Source organism: Dipodomys spectabilis, unplaced genomic scaffold (assembly GCF_019054845.1).
Source record: "Dipodomys spectabilis isolate Male_0828 unplaced genomic scaffold, ASM1905484v1 ptg000146l, whole genome shotgun sequence".
In the NCBI taxonomy this organism is placed as follows: domain Eukaryota; kingdom Metazoa; phylum Chordata; class Mammalia; order Rodentia; family Heteromyidae; genus Dipodomys; species Dipodomys spectabilis.
Window position 1 is genome coordinate 1,021,216 of NW_024870823.1, and position 23,471 is coordinate 1,044,686.

Genomic DNA, 23,471 nt, shown 5'->3' on the forward strand with positions numbered 1-23,471 from the left:
TATGGGTCAGAACTCCGACATTCTAGTGTTATTTTCTTATTTTTGTAAAGAATGATTATTTAGAAAGCCTGCTAAATCTTCAGGTATCAAAAGCCACTGACACCCTGCTCAGATGTTAAGGTCATCATAGGAACTCTAACATTACAATAAGGCACTATATTAATCACATAGATAAGTGACAGAAGAGCTAAGCTTTTTTTATTTTGCCAGTCCTGGGGCTTGAACTCAGGGCCTGGGCATTGGCCCTGAGCTTTTTGCTTGAGCCACAGCACTACTGATTTTTTCTATGTATGTGGTACTAAGGAACTGAACCCAGGACTTCACGCATGCTAGGCAAGCACTCTACTACTAAGCCACATTCCTAGCCCTGATCTAAGCATTTTAAATAGAACTCATCATAATATAATATTAAGTTATTTTGAATATCTTTGAATCTATCTTATTTATTTGCTTGTTTATTTATTTATTTTTGTCAGTCGTGGGGCTTGAACTCTGGGCTGGGGCACTGTACCTCGGCTCTTCAGCTCAAGGCCAGCACTCTACTACTTGAGCCACAGCACCACTTCCGGTTTTCTGATGGTTAACTGAAAATAAGAGTCTCACAAGCTTTCCTGCCCAGGCTGGCTTTGAACCATGTCTCAGCCTCCTGAGTAAGTAGGATTATAGGCGTGAGTCACCGGTGTCTGGCTGAATCTATTTAATAAATTACTATTATATGGTACTACTATAGTTCACAAGGTACTATTATACACTATTATAATATATATTAGACATTAAGTGTTGTTCAAATGTTTGTTTTAATAATTTTAAATGTCAATTCTATAAATTTTTAATTTTTTTCATTCCAATGTACAGATGATATGTGCTTTCTGTTTCTGTGCTTTTTACTGAATTAAAATTAGGCGGAAGGCAAACAGAAAGCCATGTTATATACTCTCTAGTGTTATATAAAAACTCTAGTTATACCTACTTATTTTACACTAAAAATAGAAAAAGTAACATTTTAGAATGCATTCCTTTAAGAACTGGGTTTTTTGGAAACAATTTAGTAATTTCTCATATTTAGTAGTATATTACTATGGATTGAAATCTATTTTCTGACCATATTTTACTACATAATAGAATTCTTTTGTTAATTTTTTTATTGTAGAAATACTGTACAGAGGAGGTACACTTACATGAGTAAGATAATAACTACATTTCCTACTGAGCATTTTTACTCCTCCTTTGTTTTTTCCATACCATCCCTTCCCCTCCCCCCCAAGTTGTAAAGTTTATTTTCAACATAGTGTCTTGTACATCTCATTGTTACAATGGGTCAACCTGTATCCTTATTTCAGCTTTTTGTTATTTCCATTCCCATTCCCAACTTAGAAAAATGCATATACAAGATGCAGGACACAAGAATCAAATACAGTGACAACAAGGGTTATACCATGGGGGAAGAACATACAAAAGAAACAAAAAAAATCACCTAGTACATTTTAAATATGTTAAAAATAGCAAGAAAGAAAAAAAGCAGTTGTGTCCCTATCTTGAGGTTCATTTCACTTAATATCATCTTATATGGTCATATGTATATAGCTTTTGACCTTTTCTGCTTGTCCCAGATATATTTATTGCAAATAAGGGAAACCATGGGACCTATGTTTCTTTGGGCCTGGCTTACTTCACTTAATATAATTTTTTCCAAGTCTTTCCATTTCCTAACAAATGGGGCAATGTCATTCTTTCTGATGGAGGCATAGTGTGTGTGTGTGTGTATGCGTGTCACATTTTCTTGATCCATTCTTCTACTGAGAGGCATCTGGGTTGGTTCCATATCTTAGCTATGGTAAATAATGCTGCAATAAACATAGTTGTGCTGGTAGCTTTAGTATAACCTTGTTTGTGATCGGTTGGGTAAATGCCCAGAAGTGGGATTGCTGGGTCATAGGGGAGATCTATGTGGAGTGTTTTGAGGAACCTCCACACTGCTTTCCAAAGTGGCTACACAAGTTTATACTCCCATCAACAATGCAGTAGGGTTCCCTTTTGACCACACCCCCTCCAGCATCTGTTGTTATTAGATTTCTTGATTATAGCCATTCTAACTGGGGTGAGGTGGAATCTCTATGTTGTTTTGATTTGCATTTCTTTTATGTCTAGAGAAATTGAACATTTCTTCATGTGTCTACTGGCCATTCTTATTTCCTCTTCAGAGAAGTTTCTCTTTAAGTCTTTAGCCCACTTATTTAATGGGCAATTGTTTTTTGGGGGATTTGTTGTAGAGGGATTTAGTTTTTTGAGTTCTAAGTATATTTTTGATATGAGACCCTTGTCCGTTGTATGGCTAGTAAAGATTTTCTCCTAGTCTGTAGGCTTATTATTGATCTAGCTAGCTATGTCCTTTGCCATGCAGAAACTCTGTAGTTTCATGCAACCCCATTTGTCCAAATTTTCTTTGATTTGTTGTATTTCTGGATCTTTATTAAGCAAATTTTGGCCTGTGCCAATGAGCTCTATAGTTCATAATAAAATTCTTAAGCAAATAAAATATTTGCTTACTTAAGAAGGAAATATTTATACTGTAAATTAATATAAAAAGGGTTGGTGGACACTTGAATGTGGTTCAATTCTGAAATACAAGGAGGAGATATAATACTGATAATAAAATATAATGTAATAACATAATGAAGTAACATGTCACCGACTGTACATCTTCTCAAAATATTTCAAAATGTTTATGGAAGCATAGAGACTGAATGCACCACAGATTTTTCTATCATCTCTCTAATCCTACTATCTTTCATTGATGGAAAGAAGAAAAGTTGGAAACTGGTAAGAGGGAACCTAATATTCTTTTACTTAATGTTTCTAAAAAGCATCATGAATATTTCCATTGCCTCTAAAATGAACTAAAATAAACTACAATGAACAAAACAAAGTAAGCCTGTGAAATCTTTGGTAAATCAATGTGATTTATAATGCCATTGATCACTTCCATAAGGAAACCATCTAAACTTAGGTGTGTATGTGTATATCTATAGCTCTCTCTATATTTTTTAAACAATGGGAAATTTTTAATCAAAATGTTTAAGCAATGAACACCAAAACAACACTTTCCCCTGGTACAGTTGATCAACCAATAATCCTAACTACTTAATAAGCAGAAATCAAAGGATCATAGTTCAAGACCAATCTGGGCATACATGTTCAGGATACTGCATCTCAATCAATGGTTTGGCGTGGTAGTACACACCAGTCATCCAAAGCTATGGGGGGCATATACCTAACAATCCAGCCATAAAGGCATCATGAACAGTAGGATCACAGTCCAGGTTGGCGGAGATATAAAGTGAGATCCTATCTTAAAAATAACCTACCCTGTGAGATTGACTGAACATACTATAAACATGTGTGGAAATGAAATCCCCTTCTGTTAAATTAATGTAAACTAAGAAAATATTATTTTTTTAAACCATGCAAAAAGGGGCTGGTGGCATAGCTTCAGTCACAAGATGCCTGATTAGCAAAATTCGGCTCTGAAGTCAAATTCAGAACTGAAGAAAAAAAGATAAAGTAGACTAATTCACTTTCTCACTACAAAGTTATCAATGTATATATTTAAGATAGTTTTGACTTAAAATTGCTTTTCAACAGAATAGTTTTATTAGCTCACCATTATAAATCAAATTTGTTAGGTTGAAATAAGGATACTGGGTCTAACCAGTGCCATCTTGGCCATGTGGTGGATGACAAGGTATTGGATTGTAACTGGCACCATCCTGTATTCCTGATAGAGGGCAGGGAAGTTCCACCCCCATGCCTCAATTGCTATAGGAAGAGGCAGGGACTTAGATGATAGGTTACTATACCTGTTTGTCCTGTGCCTTGAACTCAGAGACTGTCAAATTTCCTCTGACCCTAGCCCCTGACACTAACTCTATTTAGGCCCGGACCAGTTCAGGCACCATTATGCCATGCCTTGTGTTCGTGTCTCCTGTCTCTCCTCTGGTCACCATGGCATCCCATTTCAGCTCTCCATTGGGGGTGATCTGGGTTTTGGTATTGTTTTTCTGCTCTTTCTTTGCTTTACTACTGTCAGCTCAGTGTTAAGTGTATTCAAGGGGCTGCAAGTCTCTGTGACAACAATCCACCTGCAGTAGCCAGCTTTCCAATAAAGACTCCCAATTGGACCTCTCTCTCAAAATGTGGCTTCTGTTGATAGTGATTGAGTTCCCAAACAACAAGGTAATAAACATAAAATATGTATTTAAAATTTAAATATAATTTTATTTTTTAATAAACCTTTTATCTCAAACACAACCTTCTTAGGAATGATAAATTACATGTTCAGGTGTCTGATATCTCCTGGACCTACTTCAAGAGGCACAGGAAACATTTTGTTTCTAGATACATTTTATAAACAACATTTGATGGGAATCTGCTTTGTTCTCATAACTCAGTATGGTTCCCAAGGCTTTGCTTACTGACTACCCTTCCCTCAGGTGATTCACCAGCCAAGTCTCTAGCCCAGAGTCTTAATTTACATATAGAAGCCCATTCCCCTACCCCATCCCCAGGTGATGGGCATTTGAGCTCCTAGCAAACAGGGCAGAAGACAATAGATTGCTCAAACAATAGATTTCTGGACCAGCCAAAAACTCTTTGAACCCTAAAACTACCTGGGACCTAGTCATCTAACCATTATCCTACTTAAATGCCTCTACCTGGCCTTCATTAGGCCAAGCCTCCATTCTCCTAACTCTCCTCAGGAGAATCATGGACTCCCTCTTCAATTCTCCATTAAAGCTGGTCTAATGTGTTCAGTTCATTTTCTGCTCTTTCTGTATGACAGGCCGCTGGAGGGCAGAGGCAATTGGGAAAAGCCATTTCCTTTATACACTCCTGTCCAAATCATTCTTTGGGGACACTAGCCAGAAACTATTCAAACTTGCAAAACAAGTTACATGTTAAAAGTTCCTGCTGACCCCAGCCATACAAACCCTGCTACAACCAGACTCTGTGTGACCTCTCTGATCCCAACCAGGGAGTTTGCCCATGAGCCTACCCCAATAAACTTTTCTTTCTTCACCTTTACCTCCTCCTGCATGTTCTTTCCTCGCCTAAAACCTTACTTTATTCTAATACTCTCATGACTCAGTTTCTTAACAACATCGTTGTTTCTACACAAGGGTAGATTTTTATTGTTGCTGTTTCTATAAAAGGGTAGATTATAAAAACAAATCATAAGATTGTATCTCCATATTTTATTTCTGTGTGGGGCAGACCCTGAACTCAAACCCCAGAAGTAAGGAGAAAAAATATCTAGGTTTCCCACTTGGTCTTTGATGATGAGACAGACAGACAGAGAGTATGAGAGAGAAACAGAAACAGAGACAGAGGTGAGGAAAGAGGAAAGAGAGTGGGGAGAGGGAAGGGAGGGAAGAGATAGAGGGGAAGGGAAGAAGGGAGGGAGAGATGATTTCTATCTGAGAGATACTGAAGTAAGGAGGCTGAGTCTTAAGTAATTTCTTGTAGCCAATGATTTGATTTTATCTATGTAAGAAGAGAAGGGGGAATGAAGTAAGGAGGCTGAGCCTGGGCTGGGAAGGTGGCTAAGTGGTAGAGTGCTTGCCTAGCATGCTTGAGGCCCTGGGTTCAATTCCTCAGCACCATATAAGCAGAAAAAGCCACAAGTGGTGCTGTGTCTAAAGTGGTAGAGCGCTTACCTTGAGCTGAAATGCTGAGGGACAGCACTCAGGCCCAGAGTTCAGGCCCCATGACTGACAAAAAAAAAAAAGGGAGGCTGAGCCTAAATAATTTCTGGCAACTATCCTGGCTGCCTCTTGCTGGGGCAAGGGAATTACCCACCCAGTGTGGAAAGCCTAGAGGTGAGAGGCTATTTATTGAATGCAGATGCGTAGGCTCAAGGTAAGCTAGGAGGGCTCTGCTTCAGAGAAATGCAGATATCATAGTCTTAGGAAAGCTCTGCATATAGAGAATGATCTGATTCTACATTAACTCCCTAAATGGCTAGAATCACCAGCCTCTGAGTAGCCTCTAAACATACCCTATATGGAAGAATAGGCCTTAGCCTGGTTCTGCTGGTACATAAGTACGTCCATTTAAGGTCTGGCATCTTGTCTTCATCATGGGGTAGTTGACAGTACCTCCTTTCATGATAGGCAGGGAGACAGGGGCAGGAACATGGCTGAAAGATTACTGAACCTGTCAGTCCAGTGCCTGGGAGCATCCTGTAACCCTGATCCTTGCCCTGCCCCTATTTAGGCCCGGAGGAACATAGGTGCCATTACTCCATGCCACATGTCTCCGTGTTCCTGTCCTGTGTCCTGTCTCCTGGCTGGTCTCTGGTCATCATGACATCCCAATTCAGCTTTCCATTGGAGCTGAATTGGTTTGTTGGTATTGTTTCAGTTCCTTCTTCTCTGGCCTGTTTCCTAACAGTGTTAAGTGTATTTGTGGGCTGCAGGCGTTTGTTACAATTGGTTGCCTGCACATGGCTAACTATGTACTAAAGACTCCAAGATTCTATTTTCCAAAATGTGGCTTCTCTGATAATTTACCTTACAACAATACAATTTTGTATTGAGAAGGGTAGAAATTCCACTTTATCACTGGGCCTCGTCTTGTACAGCCCTGTTTGGTATGAGTAGAGGTGCTTCATTTTTGTCCTCCATGATTATAAGAACTGGTCTTATTTATTGTAAGACAGTGGGAAAAGTGCTTAACTCTCCAGTTGACTACCTCTGAGACCATCCCAGGGAGAAAACACAGAGGTACCTTTTTATTGATAAGGGGTAAAACTCCTATGGAGATGTAAACCCTACTGGCCTGGTGGGGGAGTTCTCATTACAAGCTAGTGGAGATGAAAGTCCCAGTTTTCCCTTTGAGACTGTCCAAATGAAGTAACAAGTAAACACCATTACAGCTTAGTAAAGGGGGAAAGCTAGGCTCCTCATTAAACCTTTTCAACCTTAGCATGGTCTGGATGAGTACACAATTTTTCATAGGTTTGCTTAGCTGGAAAATAATGATTATTGTATAAAAATTTTTCTCTTTTCCTTAGCTGTCTATTTATTTTAGCCAGTCAAAAAAAGGGGCTTTTGTTTGGATTTATCAATGACTATTAGTATTTATTTACAAGTTGTCAGCTGCTTTGGCTTCAAGTATAGTACACATGAAAACAAAAAAGAAAACCTAAGAACAGACCATCATGTTATTTCTGGGGTCTTTCTGTGGCATGGATATGACTTGATGGTGGTCTGTTACAAACCTGGTTCCCAGTGTGGAATGTGGAGATGAGACTAGGGAATGATGTTACCGAAGCTTCATTTTAATGAAAGAATAAATGTTAGTACTGAACTATGAGTTAGTTCTCATGAGAGTGCACAGTTATAAAGCAAGGCAATCCTATACTCTTGGCCAACTATGCACATATTTCTTTGTCATGATGATAACTGGGAGTAGAGAGACTTTCCTGAGGCTGAACATACAGGGGTGACCCAATTTTAGATTGACAGAATCCCAAACTGTGAATTAAATAAAACTATAAAGTACCTACATCCATATCTTGCCATAGCAGTGTAAGAAATTGCACACGGCTAACTATGTAATAAAGACTCCAAGATTCCATCTTCCAAAATGTGGCTTATCTGATAATTTACAACAATACAATTTCATGTTTAGAAGGGTAGACATTCTACTTTATCACTGGGACTCATCTGTACAGCCCTGTTTGGCATGAGTAGGGGGTGTCAGAATCTACTTTTTTGAGTTTTCTTATATATAAATGTTTAGGAATTTTGATTGTGCTGAGTATAGAGAATAGAGAAAAATACATCTAATCTTATTATCCCAGAACTGGACCAAAGTATATTTTTAAGAGACTTCATATTCTTAAAGTACTTTTGAGTTCACAGCAACTCCAACAAAGGAATCAAGATATTCCATGTATTTGCAGAACCTAAACATGAACAGCCTCTTTCATGGGCTGGTGTAGTATCTCAAGTGATAGTAGTATACTCAAGGACCTCAACTGAATTGGAGCAGGAAGAGGAGGAGGGAGAAAGAGGGGGGGAGGAGGAGAAGGAAGAGGAGGAAGAGGAGGAGGGAGGGGGGGGAAGAGGGGGAAGAGGAGATGCGGTGGCAGCAGCATACATAGTCTTCCCCAATATCAAAATCCACCAACCATATGGTACATGTTATAACTGATAATCCTACATGGCCATGACATTATATCTTAAAGTCTATTGTTTAGAAAAGGACATTCTTACTGCTGTACATTCAATGGTTCTGAACAATATATATGACATGTTGTCATCACTATAAGACTCTTTGTGCCCTATAAGTTCTCTATAGCTGAACAGTTCATTCTTCCTTCCCCTACCTTCTCCCTGATTGCCAATGATTTTCTTACTGCCTCCATAGTTTTGCTTTTTAGAGAATAGCATATAGTTCATACAGTATATAACATTGTCAGATTGGTTTCTTATACTTAATAACATTCGTTCACATTGCCACCCTATCCTTTTTTTTTTTTTTTTTTTTTTTTTTTGGTGCTGGTCAAGGCTACCACTCTACCTCTTGAGCCACAGTTGTTCTTCTGACTTTGTTTTTCCATTTATTTGGAAGTAAGAGTCTCATGGACTTTTCTGCCTAAGATGAATTTGAATGATAACCCTCAGATCTCAGCCTCCTGAATAGGAAAGATTATAGGTGTGAGCCACTGATACCCAGCTTTTATCTTTTCATGACTTGTTATCAATCTTTTTTTTCTCTCACTATTTTTTTTCTATCTTTTCCATTTTTGTCTATTTTTTCTGTCTATTTTTTCAGTCTATTTTCTGTATGCACTATAGTTTACTCATCAATTTATCCCCTGACAGAGATCTTAGTCATTTCAAAATTTTGGCAATAGTGAATAAAGACGTTGCAAATACCTATGTGCAATTTAATATGCTGTAGATTTCAAATCTTTTGGGTAAATATCACTGTGATTGCTGGATCCAATGTTTAGTAAGAAACCATGACTGTGTTATCTAATATTGCTATGTCATCATTTTCCCCCCTCCAAAATCAAAATGAAAATTCCTTTATCTACACCTCCTTCACCATGTATGTTGTCAATGTTCTGGATTTGAAGATTCTAGTTAGTGAGTAGTCAGGCAGGTCTCCAGTTGTTCCATCACCCTTTGTTGAAAAGACTTATCTGTGCATGTCTATCTGTTGTTGACAACTGAAGCTCCTTAATCACATAATAAAGAGTATCATTTCATATCCTATTGCCAGTTATATAGCTTGCTTGGTATCATATCTAAAGATCATTGGCCCGTTTTTTCAAAACTGGATTATTTTCATTTTCCTCATTGATGAAAATAGTAGTAGTTCTTTATTGCAGTTTTCTTTGATGTGTTTGGCCAAGGAGTGCTCAGCTTAATGAAGTCCAGAATCAGTTTCTTTTTTCTTTTGTGGATTATATCTTTGGCATTTTATATATGTTACTGACATATAATATCACCTCAGCTTTATCATAGGTGTTTTATAATTCTTTTACATTGAGCTCAATATCCACTTTGAGTTCATTTTGGTGAAGGGTATAGGATTCATTTTTTTTCTTTTGTATAAGAATGTCCACTTGTTTCAGCCCTATTTGTCAAAAAAAAAAAAAGACTGTTTTTGCTCTACTGAACTTCTTTTGCTTCTTAGTCAATGGTCTGTTGACTATAGTCTTAATCTGTTTGGATTGTTTTAACAGAATAACACAAATTGGGTAGTTTATACTCAAAAGAAATTCATTTCTCACGGTTCTGGACACTGGGAAAGCCAAGATTAAGGTACCAGCATAATTTGTGCCTGGTGAGGGAAAACTTCCTGATTCATAGATAGATGTTTTCTAGTTATAACTTTACAAGGTTGATGAGACAAAAGACCATTCACTCTTCAGCCTCTTACTGGGGATACAAATCCAATTTATGCAGATAGGGCCTAGTCATTTCTCAAAGACCCATTCTCCAAATAGTCTCTCTCATATTGTGGATATGATTTCAAGTATGAATTTAGGGGATTCACAAAGGCTCAGACCATATATAAATTTATGTAGGTCTGTTTCTGGACTTTCCCCTCAGTATATTTAATCCATTTGTCTATTCTTTTATCAATACAGTACTGTCTTGATAACTATCTTTGTAGTACTTACTGTCTTAATGTTGAATAGTGTCAGTTATCTTCTTCCTTGTCTTTAATATTAAGATGGCTGTTCTGGTAAACTAATAAACTTAAATGTAATAGTATTATAGAAAGTTCTTTAATATGGCTTCAGATTCCAAGATAGTACATAACGTTAAGAAACTAACCATTAATTATTATCCAGGCTAAGCATAATATCAAACAATATTACAATTACTGAAAAAATTAGAAAAATATTCTTGTATTTAAAGTTCATATTTGTTTCAAACGCAATTATCTTCACAAGTTTCAACAAAAATATCATGACAGATGAAATGCAGATACAAATTTAATCTGCAGGTGTATATCTAATTTTTCAAGTATCTACTGAAAACTCTGTCCCTACACCAAGAGACATTCTTAGCACCTTTGTCTAAAACTCAGTTGGCTACAGATGTGGGAATGCAAACTACACTAGCCACTAATGGAAATTAATATGGAGGTTCCTCAAAAAATGAAACTTCCATATGACCTGGTCATACTATTTCTGAACGCATACCTCTCCTAAAATCAATTTTTTTGTATCTTTCTCCAAAGATACCTGTATACAAACATTTATAACAGCCAAACTAGGGAGCAAAACCAGTATATACACATTTATAACAGCCAAATGAGGAAATGAGCTCTAGAGTCCATTAAAAGATAAAGTCACAATAAATAATGAAATTATGTCATTTCTGAAAAATTGATAGAACTGGAGATTGTCACATTAAGTGAAAAAAGCCATTCCCACAAAGAGAAATGCTGCATGCTTTCTTTTAGGAATGGGAGCTAGAGATGGGGGAAGGCAAAAAACAAAAACAGGTCATGAAAAATAATGCAAATCCTAAGACCTAAAAACATCAAGGCATTGGACAATGACAAGTGGAAAGGCACAAGAAAAGGGAAAAAGAGCGAGTTAAGAGAAATCAAAGTATACTTATTATGCAAGAAACCCCTTACTCTGAACAATTAATATCTGCTAAAATATTAAATACCATAATATGAGAGTAAATTATATGGTTCTAATCTACACATTATAGAACAGTAAGTACACAATCTAAGAAGTCAGAAAAAAGAACCTAATTTAAAATGATTTTTTTTTGGGGGGGGGTCCGGTCATGGGGCCTGAACTCTAGGTCTGGGCGCTGTCCCTCAGCTCTTCAGCTCAAGGCTAGCATTCTACCACTTGAGCCACAGCGCCACTTCTGGCTTTTTTCTTTTTGTTTATATGGTGCTGAGGAATCGAACCCAGGGCCTCATGCATGCAAGGCAAGCGCTCTACCACTGAGCCATCTTCCCAGCCCTTTAAAATGATTTTGAAAGCAAACACTTAGAGGTATTATTTACAAACAAGACATCCTTAGATTTTTTTTTCAGATTTAGCAGAACTGTTTGCAGTTGAGCAAAATAAAAGTCAATAATGTTTAAAATACTGTCATTGGAAAAAATATTTATATCAAATGATATGTTCTTGTGGAGAAACAAAGGGGAATAATTCAAAAAGTCTTGTTTTGTTTAATGAATAGTAAAGATCTTAAAATACTTTAAATTTGAAATATTATAATCAATTATATCTATATACTTAACATGTGCACAGCAACTTCAGAAATGGTCGTTTATCCTTTGCTGACTGGCATTAAAAAAAAATTCAATTCTCGTTAGCAACCTGTTTTAATACTAGCATTAGTACAGACTATATTTAGAGATGACTGCTTTCTAGACAGCAATCCTGTCTTACCTTCATATTAAATGTCATGATCCAAGGAAAAAATATCATTTAATCAGACTGTAGTGTGAATGACAAGTATGTTCAGGAGGGTAAGGCTGTATTTCAGAACCACCAGAAGAATAAAGTTTCCACTCAAAGTGGTAAAATTTGTGAAGAACATAAAGTAAATACAATTTTGATATTGGATAAATTTATAAATGTACATTATTATATTTAATAATCATTGTTTTTAAAATTTAACCATTAATGACATATTACATCAAAATACATTTACTATATCAATATTAAATATTTTATCAATTCATATATTATCTAATTAAATATTAATACAAATACTATACAATTTTTTTCAATTAACTATTTTATCAATATTTTGTAATCCACATGCTTAATAGATCAAGCAATGCAAAATAGGAAAGATAAATTCTCTCAAATGTGATGGTTGTAAAATTAACTATGACCTCATTTATGCTTTTATTTTTCTTTGTATTGGCAGTGAAGAGAATCTGTGTGTTTGTAGCAGCATCATAAAGATACCGACCTATTTCTCTAAGTCTTGTTAGCTATATGGTTTTTTAGATTCTTGAAGAGCTTTAATATCTAAAAGTGTTTAGGTTCAACTAATTATGCTATTTACAAATAGCAATAAGATGTAAATAATAAACACAGTACTATATTTTATCTGTAGTACACTTCCAAAACAGACTCAAAAGTAATGAGGTTTGCTTCTATAGAGATAAAATACAATTAAATATAACTTAAAGTATCCTTATACAATATGTCTTTTTCGTATAAAGATTATAAACAATTATAACAAGTAATATGCATGTATCCACTTAAGAAAAATTAAATATATTGTACAGAGTAACATCTCAGTTGGAATAGCATTAAGTACCACATTAAATACATTTCTAATATGATGACAACATCAGTTTAACATTCACTCTTCAGTGTATCACTGAGACTAAAAATACCAGTTATAAACAGTAATTTCAAAAACTTGAATGTATACCAATTACTAACTCAAATAAACACATGAAAAATAGCTCCAGTGAGTTTGAAGTTCCTCTACTTAACACCTATAACACTGTGACAGAAACAGCCACTCAAGGAAAAAGAGGTTTGTTAGGTATCATCAAACTTACCACAACTCATATTTTATTCTCATTATTATGAAAGCTGTAAAAGTAGAAAGATGAGAGAATCCTGCTAAGAAATTCACAAATTTCTCATATTTCTTTTTTGTTTTATTTTTGGGTCCGGTCGTGGGGCCTGAACTCTGGGCCTGGGCGCTGTCCCTCAGCTCTTCAGCTCAAGGCTAGCACTCTACCACTTGAGCCACAGTGCCACTTCTGGCTTTTTTCTTTTTGCTAATGTGGTGCTGAGGAGTCGAACTCAGGGCCTCAGTCATGCCAGGTAAGCGCTCTACCACTGAGTCACCTTCCTAGCCCTCATATTTCTTTTATGGGGCCTTCTCCTTCAGCATGTTCAGACAATAACTCACTCAATTCATTCAAGTCCAGTAATTTGTTTTACTGCATTAGAAGTAAAAATATTGTTGTATTATACAGTCTAGATAAATTACTTACTAGCTATCATAATATTCTATTAACTCTGCATAGATTTAAAGTATGAACTTTAGGCTCTGCTTTACAATCTACTCAGATGAAGCAAATTCTTCCTTGTATAACTCTGAATATTTTTGGCTAAAAATCATTGATATATTATTCCTGTATTTTCTCCACAAAATATTCTGTATGTTCTCATCTATCTGCTGTTCTGAATGTCACTACTGGCCAGATAAACCTGTTTTTTTCCTCAGCCCGGCTCTTTCTTCCTCTGTTATTGTTATTCTGTTTTCCCTTGAAATATTTAATTCTATTTGCCATGAACTTCCCTCAGTAGTAGCAGCTCAGGCAGGTGACTCATAATACAAACCTATAAGGCACATTAACATATAAAGCAATCATTTGATTCTCATCATATTTAAAACTTTGTTCTGAAACATTTATTAAAATAATATAGAATTTTAATAATCATTACACTAGAGTTTTCAGCATGATATCTTAAGGAAGGTATTTTTGTAAGAATAGATATTTGCATAAATTTTCTGGTCAATATAACTTAATATAAACATCTAGAAACATACTGAATATTAGCTGATGAAAAGTAGTAAAAGATTTATGTCAAGAGTATGGGACACAGAAGTGGCGCTGTAGCTCAATTGGTAGAGCGCTCGCCTTGAGCTGAAGAGCTGAGGGACAGCGCCCAGGCCCAGAGTTCAAGCCCCACGACCGACCAAAAAAAAAAAAAAAAAAGAGTATGGGACACAAAAGATACCAAACTTTTTTAAATTCACATATATGAAACATGTATTGAATGAATATTGTATTCACAACACACAGTACACAAACTCAGAAGGAAATATATACCATCCTACAAGAGAAAAATATTTTTCCATATTGTATACTTCTTACTACAAGGCTTACCACTGAACAAATATATCTCTAAGATATGACAGTATTAACAATACACCTTTACAATTATTAACACAGCAAAAATTCTTTCCAAATCCAAATGGACATGAGCAAATATAAATTCTTCCTCCTTGAATACTGCAAGTCTTACATTCCAGATTAATGTCAAGACGCTAATGTCAATTTAAGAGAATGATACTAAATTAAGATAGCTGGCTGTTCTAAAACATAGAATCTGAGAATTATTGTGTCAATCCAATAAAGACAGAATTTTTCATAGAATGCTACGATAAAACTTTGGAATTTAGTGTAGGATGAATGATGAATATTATTCTGCATTCAAAGAGAAAGCATCAAATTATCTCAAAGGACTATGATTCATTAATATAACACATTATTCAAATATAGTTCTTTATAATTTTATATTATTGAAGATTTCATAAGCATATTTTTCAGTATAATCTTACATCTAATGGACAAAATTACATTGTGTTAAAATGCTTACAAATAATACATTGGAAGTAATAACTTAAATGAGTGAAATCATTAGAAGAAAATATTAAGTTTTCTCCCATATCCACTAGGGAAATCGAGTTATTTATGCAAATAAATGTTATTCACTATTCCTTCACTAGGTACATATGTATTATATAGAATATTTGTATTCTAAGTCAAATTTTACAAGACTGAAAAAGGCAACTGATAATCTTCATAAGGATAATTATCAGCAAGAAAAAATACTGACCATACTGTTGAGTGAGGAAAAGAGAGACAGATTAAGAAGAGGAAAAAAATAGAATGAGCATGTTGGGAAACTCATTCAGATACACATTTTTTTTTTTTTGTGGTCCAGTCATGGGGCCTGAACTCTGGGCCTGGGCGCTGTCCCTCAGCTCTTCAGCTCAAGGCTAGCACTCTAACACTTGAGCCACAGCGCCACTTCTGTCTTTTTTCTTTTTGCTTATGTGGGGCTGAGGAATCAAACCCAGGGCCTCATGCATGCAAGGCAAGCGCTCTACACTGAGCCACCTTCCCAGCCCCCAGATACACATTTTTATGTCTCCTGGCTGCCACTCTTTATAACATTTTTGTAAATGACTGGTCAATCAGTAATAAATCAGTAATTTTCCATTTCAAGACATCATTGTGTTTTATACTTTGTAAAATTCTCAATGATTTATTAGTGAAACGTCTACGAGGGTAGATTACATATGATCTGGAAGACTGATTTTTTGTTTTAGTATAATTTGTTGCATGCATTATGTCTCATTAAGGAAAACACCTGCAAGCACTCAATTTTCTCTTTCCCAGCTGTACAGACTTAACTAGCCTTGATTAGTTTTGTTTGAGAGAGAGAGAGAGAAAGAGAGAGAGAGAGAGAGAGAGAGAGAGTGCGTTTTAAGAGAAAGGATGTTCTTACTAGGTGAATACAATTCATAGGGAAGATAGTGTGCTTGTTTGTCAGTAAATATAAATTGTAAAATGTAGTTATTTAAGTATGGACTATAGGCTGGTCAAAATGGATTTGACTCATACAAAAAAATAAAACTAAAAGTTATAAAACTCAAAAATTCCTGTGTCATGTACATGAAATATGTAACCTTTCAAATATGTCCAAATGGGCTAGAGGTGTAGTTAAATGGCACAATATTTTCCCAGCAAGTATAAAGACCTGAGTTGAAGCCCTAAAACTGCCCCAACAAAAGAAACATTTTCAACATGTGCAAGTATATATTATTATTATGAGTAATTATTTTTACATCTCTAGTTATAATTATTAAAGTAATATATTCAACAAAGCTTAAAACTGATATGAGGAAATTTAGTCTAATTTTTCCAAGCAAGTTAATGATTCATAATTACCTTCATCTGCTATGTACTGCCACATAGGCAAGATATCATGTTAGCAGAGTGAATTTTGTTTTACATGATGGCATCATCCCTTTAAAAAAGCAATCAACCTCTTCTATTCCTGAGAAAAATGCTGTGTCATAAAATTTACTATCTGTAGCACAAAACAATGAAGAAATTGATCTATCATAAGCTATTATATCTCTTTTGAAAAAGCAACACTAATAAAGTTTTAAATTATAATTAGTACTGAAAACCAAATACTCACAAGGAAGGATCTTGTACAAGATCTTTGAGATTTATCCCACTGCGGTCTTCTGCAAGATTCCTGAAGCAGCTATCACTCACTAACAAAAGAAGAGGAAAGAGAAAATTAATTTTTGTTACACTTTAGTTCTTGCTGACCAAAGTGATTTTGAAATGAAAATTTGCTTAATTTTTTCCAAACACTTACCAAACTGACTACCAGGTTTGGTAAATTTAGTAACAAATATTAATATTTAATAATAAAGTCAATATTTCAGTATCTTTAGATATGCATGTAATATATATATATATATATGTAACTTAACAAGCATGTAGGTTTAAAATTTTGTTCTTCTACAAGATTAATTTTACTTATACACAGTGGCAGGTCACTGCTTGCATATTAATTAGTACAAAAGAGACGTGGCCCTAGATCCTTTGGTTTTTGTTTTTTTTTAAAAAATAGCATGAAAAACTAAAAAGATAAACTAAACTTGCAGGATGGTAAAATTCTTCTCTTAAATAATCTGAGATGGCTGATAGTTTTGATTTCTGGATAATTTTTCATTGAGATAAAATGAAGGTTGAAAAAGAAGGGCATTCCTGGGGTACAGGAAAACTAACACAGCTCTTATTGTTTCCAGGATGCCATGTCAGATTAAAATCCAGTGGAGTCCAAAGTAACAGAAAATGTTAGAGAAAAATTAGCACTTCTTCATATATTTCTAAATATGGAGTGAAGGGAAAAGGACATTTATGTTGATGTCTACTTTTCTGAGAAATAACACTGTATATAATAGAAATTTCAAGTATCAGAAGAAGCATAAAGTATTAATAGTAATTAAGAAGAAAAAGAGTAACAAATTGTTTAAATAGAGATACAGGTGGACCCATTGCAACAATGAGATGTATAAGACACTGTCGGAAAAACAAAAACGAACTTTACAACTTTGGGGGTGAAGGGGAGTGTAGTCGTGGAGATGGGAGGGAAGGGATGGTAGGGGAAAAACAACGGAGGAGGCAACAATGCTTGATATGAAATTTACTCATTACCTTGCTCATGTAATCGTAACCCCTCTGTATGGTATTTTCACAATAAAAAATTTATTAAAAAAAAAAAGAGTAAGACACACAGAAGTCTACAAAAGAAATTCTACAAAAACCTCTAAAATATAGTATATAAAAATAAGACTTGATAGGTTTCACATGTAGTCTAACAGAGTAAAATACAAGATTTGTGAATATGAAGATATATCAGCTGAAAATTTACAAATTGAAACAGAGCAACCACAACAAAAAGAAAAAAGAAAAAAGGTCATACTGGAACCAAATAGTGTAACATCCAGGTTATTTCAGTCATAAGACTCATGTAATAAGTAAAATGATTCACTTACATATTTTTATCTTTGTGAACATAAATATTAGGTAATTCACTACTGTCACTATCAATAATACTTTAAGGTATTATAATCACTTATAATCTATGTAAGATATAAGTTTTGTTCCATTCATAGATTATCTAAAATCTTATCTATAATTTATATTCCCTTTTATTACAGTCCCTCAAAATTACAAGTATTAAAATTTCAAAATCCAGATTAGCCTTTTCTAAAAATGATACACAATTCTTCATTAAAACATTTAAAGTTGGAAAAGTCTGCATTCACTCTCAAGACATTTTCCCATTGTTTTGTAAGCTATCAGGTAATCTTCAACTCATATTAAATAAACATTGGTCTCAACCTGTTGAGTTGTGATTGCTTTTCTACCTTTTATAATTTAAAAATAAATGTTCTTCATTATACACCTCCTGAGTGAGACCCAAAAATTAAAAATGTTGACATGCTGTAGAAAAAGGTGTTTTCCAGCTGAACTAATTAACAACTGGAGGTATATTATACCATAAAATTTGTTTTCATAATGTTTCTTGTCTGTTTTGGCAAGTGGCTAAGTTATAAAAACTTCGAGTCTGAAAGTTTAGAAAGCTTAATTGAAATGAAATAAGCCTTTGGTCTTTTAAAGATCTGCTAGTTAGCTATCTATGAAACAAATTTTGTTAAGAAACACAGTTCTAAAATGCATATCATATATAAATTTTAAGTTACAAAATCAGAAACCTCAAGAAAATTTTTATAAATTTAGCTGCCTAGTAAACTGTTACTAATTTTTTTTAGCAAACAATTCTTTTGAATCATAAGAATGCACAAATTTTAAGAAACTAATGACTACTTTTTCACATGTAAATCAATTCAAAATCAATCATTCTGATCAGATTTTTGTTTTGTTTTTCCTTCAGGTGTATAACTTCTAATGGAATTACTATAGTCCCTAGTCCACTGATAAGTAAAATGACCCAATATGCCATCATAACAGTCAAATAAACAAGAGAAGCTACATTAGAAATACACACTAAAACTGCAAATAAAAACTTTCATCTCACTCAATCTGGTTTATGTTGGTATAATAATTAGTTTTGAGGAGAAAAAAGGAAATTACTTTGAAGCATTGTAGACTAGCCTTATCACAATTCTTAACAATTAAGTCCATTAGTAAGTTATTATACAAGAAAAACAACATCAGAGGTTTTTCTAGTTAAGTGGTTGAAACACTATGTATCTTAATATATCATGAGTTCAATGGAAGTTCTACAGAGTAACGAAGAGTCTTTTCTTCTTTCAAGCCAAAAAGCTTGTTTTTGTCTGATATACAAAATTGCCTTCAAAAATTTTATTTGAAAAAACGTTACTAAAGAAATTTAATAAGACAAAATACATGCACACATACATGAGAATCACAATTGCCTACACTCAGTAAGAATCAAATGCAAAATCAGTACATACTTAGAAATATTTGTGAAGCAGACTCTTTAATAGGTTTCTTAGTGAATAATTTTCTGTGTAGTTTCATCATTCTTATCTAGAATAAAGGTCATAGTTGGCAACCATTATGTGCTAATCACCTTTTGTTCCTTTTTCCAGTTATAATGTAGTAGTATATATAACGAATGTTATCTTTCATGAAATGTTTATAATGTACAGCTACATGTATTTTGAAGAAATGAGTTTAATTTTCATCTTTTTGATAGAATCTTCCATTTGTTATTTAATTTCAGTGCAGCCTTTTGATTCAAAAAAATAAAGCTTAGGCGGGCACTGGCGGCTAACGCTTGTAACCCAAGTGATTCAGGAACCTGGAATCTGAGGATCGTGGTTCAAATCCAGATGGGGCTGAAAAGTTCCTGTAAGACTCTTATCTTTAATTAACCACAAGAAAAATGGAAGTGAGAGAGCGCTAGCCTTGAGCAAGAGTTCAGGGACAGCAACCAGGCCCTGAGTTCAAGCCCCATGACTGCCCAAGTAAAGCTTAAAACTGATTATTTTCTCTACTTAATCTTTATTTTCTGCATCTGATCTTAAATATTTTTCAAATAGTTCCCTGTATCTGCCTAGCTATAATGTTTGGACATAGAAGAAATCAAAACAAATGAAATCTCACTGCATAATGTGTTCCTTTGAGATAAGATAGCACAAGAACAGCAATAATAATGACACAAATAAAATCTATCATTTACTGATGTTCCTTATGTGTGTTACACTAAAAATACTTTCTATGCTTTACATTATTTGCCATTGTCTCCTAGCCATTGCCAAGAGAAGAAAAAATAAGATGGCAAAATAGAAATGATCTCCAGCAACTATTACCCCAAGTTGTTCCAAACATCAACTGGAACAACTATTCACATGCCAGTATTCTAGAAAAGAGAACTCTACACTGTTGGTGGGAGTGTAAATTAGTAAAGCTTAAATTAGGATTATAGAAGCTCTTAAAAAAATAGAATACCCATATGACCCATCAATTCCTCTATTAAGTACACATACAAAGGAAATCAAATCAATTAGTAAGACAACCTACACTTCCATACTTTACAACTCTATTTACAACTATTAAGATACAGAAACAACTAAGTGTCCAATGGATGAAGGAATAAAGGAAATGTGATACACATTTACACAATGAAATATATAAAAAATAAAATCATCATTTGAAACACCACAGATGTACCTGAAGGACAGTATGTTACACGAAATAAGCTAGGTACAGAAAAATAAACATAAAATTATCTTACTCCTGTTTGGGGGGAAAAAAAAAGATTGAGCACAATGAAGTACCAAGTAATGGTGGTTACCAGGGGCTGGGTTGGCTGGGGGAGATGGAAAGATAGAAAGATAAGATACTGTTTATCACAGAGAGATAGAAGGATCTGCATGATGACTATAGTTAACAGATATAGTATAGTTATGTATAATACAGTGATATTATTATTATTGAAATATGTAGAGCTAGTAGCTGTTTAATGTTCTCAGCACAAAAGTATAGTTATGTAATCTAGAAATTTATTAGCTAAATTTAACCATTCCACATATATTTCAAAATACTATATTGGACTACACACACACACACACACACACACACACACACACACACACAACAACTGGTTTGTCAATTCAAAATATTTAAATAATTTTAAAAGCATTCCCTAGAGACCACCTCTACATATGATATAATCACAGCAGAATGTCACTCTCCAAGATCATTTACTTGCTGCTGGACGTGGTGGTATACATTTGTAATCCCAGCCTTTTGAGAGGCTGAGAGAATTAGATGTTTATGGCCACCTTTGATGACAGAGAATTCCAGGTCAGCCCTGGCTACATAGAGTGAACCTGTCTCAAAACAAAATAAAACAAACAAAAAGAACCCTTAACAAAAAACAATAAAAAACTCATTACTTTTTAAAACTCAGAATATGAAAGAAAAGAAAGAGAACTGCTTTCAGCCTTGATGGCAGCAGTGGCAAGTATAAATGAGCAGAAGTGAGTGAAATTGGAAAACAAGAAGTGTATTTTTAAAAAAATTATTAGAATCCCTAAAATCCCAGCCACAAAGAAAGTCTGCAGTCATTAGCTATCAGTTTTACTCTTTTGCCTGTCACTCAGAAAGTGTACAATCCAGCTGGCCTAGGGCTTCTATTAGAAGAAAGATGTATATGTAGCATGGTCAGTGTAAAATACCAAATTTTCTAAGTAGATCAATGTAATCTCCTATCCTCTCAGTCCCCCTGATTATTAGCAAAGAAGCATTCAAATGGATAGGGCTCCTTTCTGAGGATAGTCATATTTGCCTAGATATAGTATGCCAGGAGCAGATGAAGGTTTAGCGTCAGAATTGTTTTTATTTGATATTTAAAGTAATCAAACCAACTACAGAACTTGCATCAAATACTCTGACTACTGATCCCTAGCATTGACCTTTGTGATTATAGTTATGCTATAATTGGACTGCAAATAGCACAGAAATCCAAAGCCTTCACACATTAATTTCCAAAGCCACAATGATATGGCTAGAATTAGTTGGTCTAGTTAGATACTACACTTTTAGGATGTATCCTGAAAAAGTGTTAGTAACATAAATAGTACACACAAGATGGGGTAAAGCCTCCTGCAACATGAGAAAAACAGGCTAACGTTTTCCAGGGGTAAAAGGTCTGATTGTTAGTAATGGCTTCTGAAATGGCCTTTATTTTTGGACATAAGAGTGGATATGCTCTGAACACCAGGTAAAAGGATGGAATCAGGTATCCATGTGGTGATCTGAATAGTACAGGCTTGACCAACAGCTTGAAATCCAGTCCATCTCATCAGAAACAAGCATTAGGTATTAATATAAGTGCCCCAGACATTCCTAATATAATCATTCCCACAATTCATGGTCCCATAGAGAAAGGCCTGTGTCTATAATCTGCTATTTTACTTAAATGAGGCCATTAGTCATATCCAAACACTGAAAGAAAAACATAACATGCTTAATCCTTGAAAATACTGTCTAGCCAGAACTTGGTAAACTTTTATTTTGAAAAGTACAGACAGTAAATATCTTAGACTTAGCTATTTCCATATAGTCTCTGGTGCATATTCTTCCCCAATCCTGCTGGTGTTTAAAAAAAAAAATTGTAAAAGATGCCAAACTTCAGGGCAGCACAAAAACTAGCTGTCAACAGATTTGGCATACAGGCAGAAGCCGATCCTAAGGCTCAGGTAAAAACTATGGTTTTCAGTTCACCCTACTGTGCTGATCATCCCAAGCCACAGTTGGTCTTTCAGAGATGTCCTTGGAGCTGGAAGGTGGCTGCCACCCAGTGGACACTATCAGCTTTTCATTTTGCTTCACTGATCCAACTCAAACATTGAAGATAAACCTGTACACTATATGAAATTAGTTCAAGAGCTTTATAAATAGGTGAGTTTTATGTCACTGTTCACTGTAAATTTTACTGAAATCTACCAGATATTTTCCCTCACACCAAAATGTGGATGGACTAAGGTGGCTGAAAGCACATCTGTAGAGTTACAGCAAAAGCCATAAAGTGACTGATGATATTCCTATGCTGAAAATGTGAGAAATAAAGAATAACATAAAGAAAGGAGTAAGAGGGAAATCAGGAACATTGTATAGGCTTTTTCTCTGTGCCAGCTGGTTCCACTACCATGACAAGCCCTACACTTGCTTCCTGTGTCATGTAGGTTCTGATATTTGGAAAGCACCATGGCTCAGGGGAAAGCTACAGACCACTGAACTCTCTCCCTCTTCTGTAGTACTTTAGGCAATTCTTTTGCCCAACTTTCTCCACACCATGGAATTAGAAAGAACAGTGACATCAGCAACTGGAAAAAAAAAATTTGAATCTGTCCATTTCTTCAAAGTTCCCTGAGAGTACTATTTTTCATCTGGAAGTAGCTGAAATTAGTAGATGGAGATAATGGATATGAGAAATGCAGACTGAGAAAACTGCAAGCACCAAGACGTTTTAAGCTTTGAGCAGAACAAGTCACATGGTTCACCCCAAATAATTTCTAACATTAGTTCAGTCAGTTACATCCACAGTGCCAACACAATTT

The 23,471-nt window shown here is 34.9% G+C and overlaps 1 protein-coding gene across 2 annotated transcripts in view; it reads right to left on the bottom strand.

Moving 5' to 3' along the window:
* The window catches only part of Gphn (gephyrin), a 392,152-nt gene that overhangs the window by 279,111 nt on the left and 89,570 nt on the right, over positions 1-23,471 (bottom strand). For both annotated transcript variants that reach the window (XM_042691808.1, XM_042691809.1), the window contains exon 2: positions 16,538-16,616. In XM_042691808.1, the coding sequence (XP_042547742.1) occupies positions 16,538-16,616 (79 nt within the window). The remainder of the gene's footprint in view (positions 1-16,537; positions 16,617-23,471) is intronic.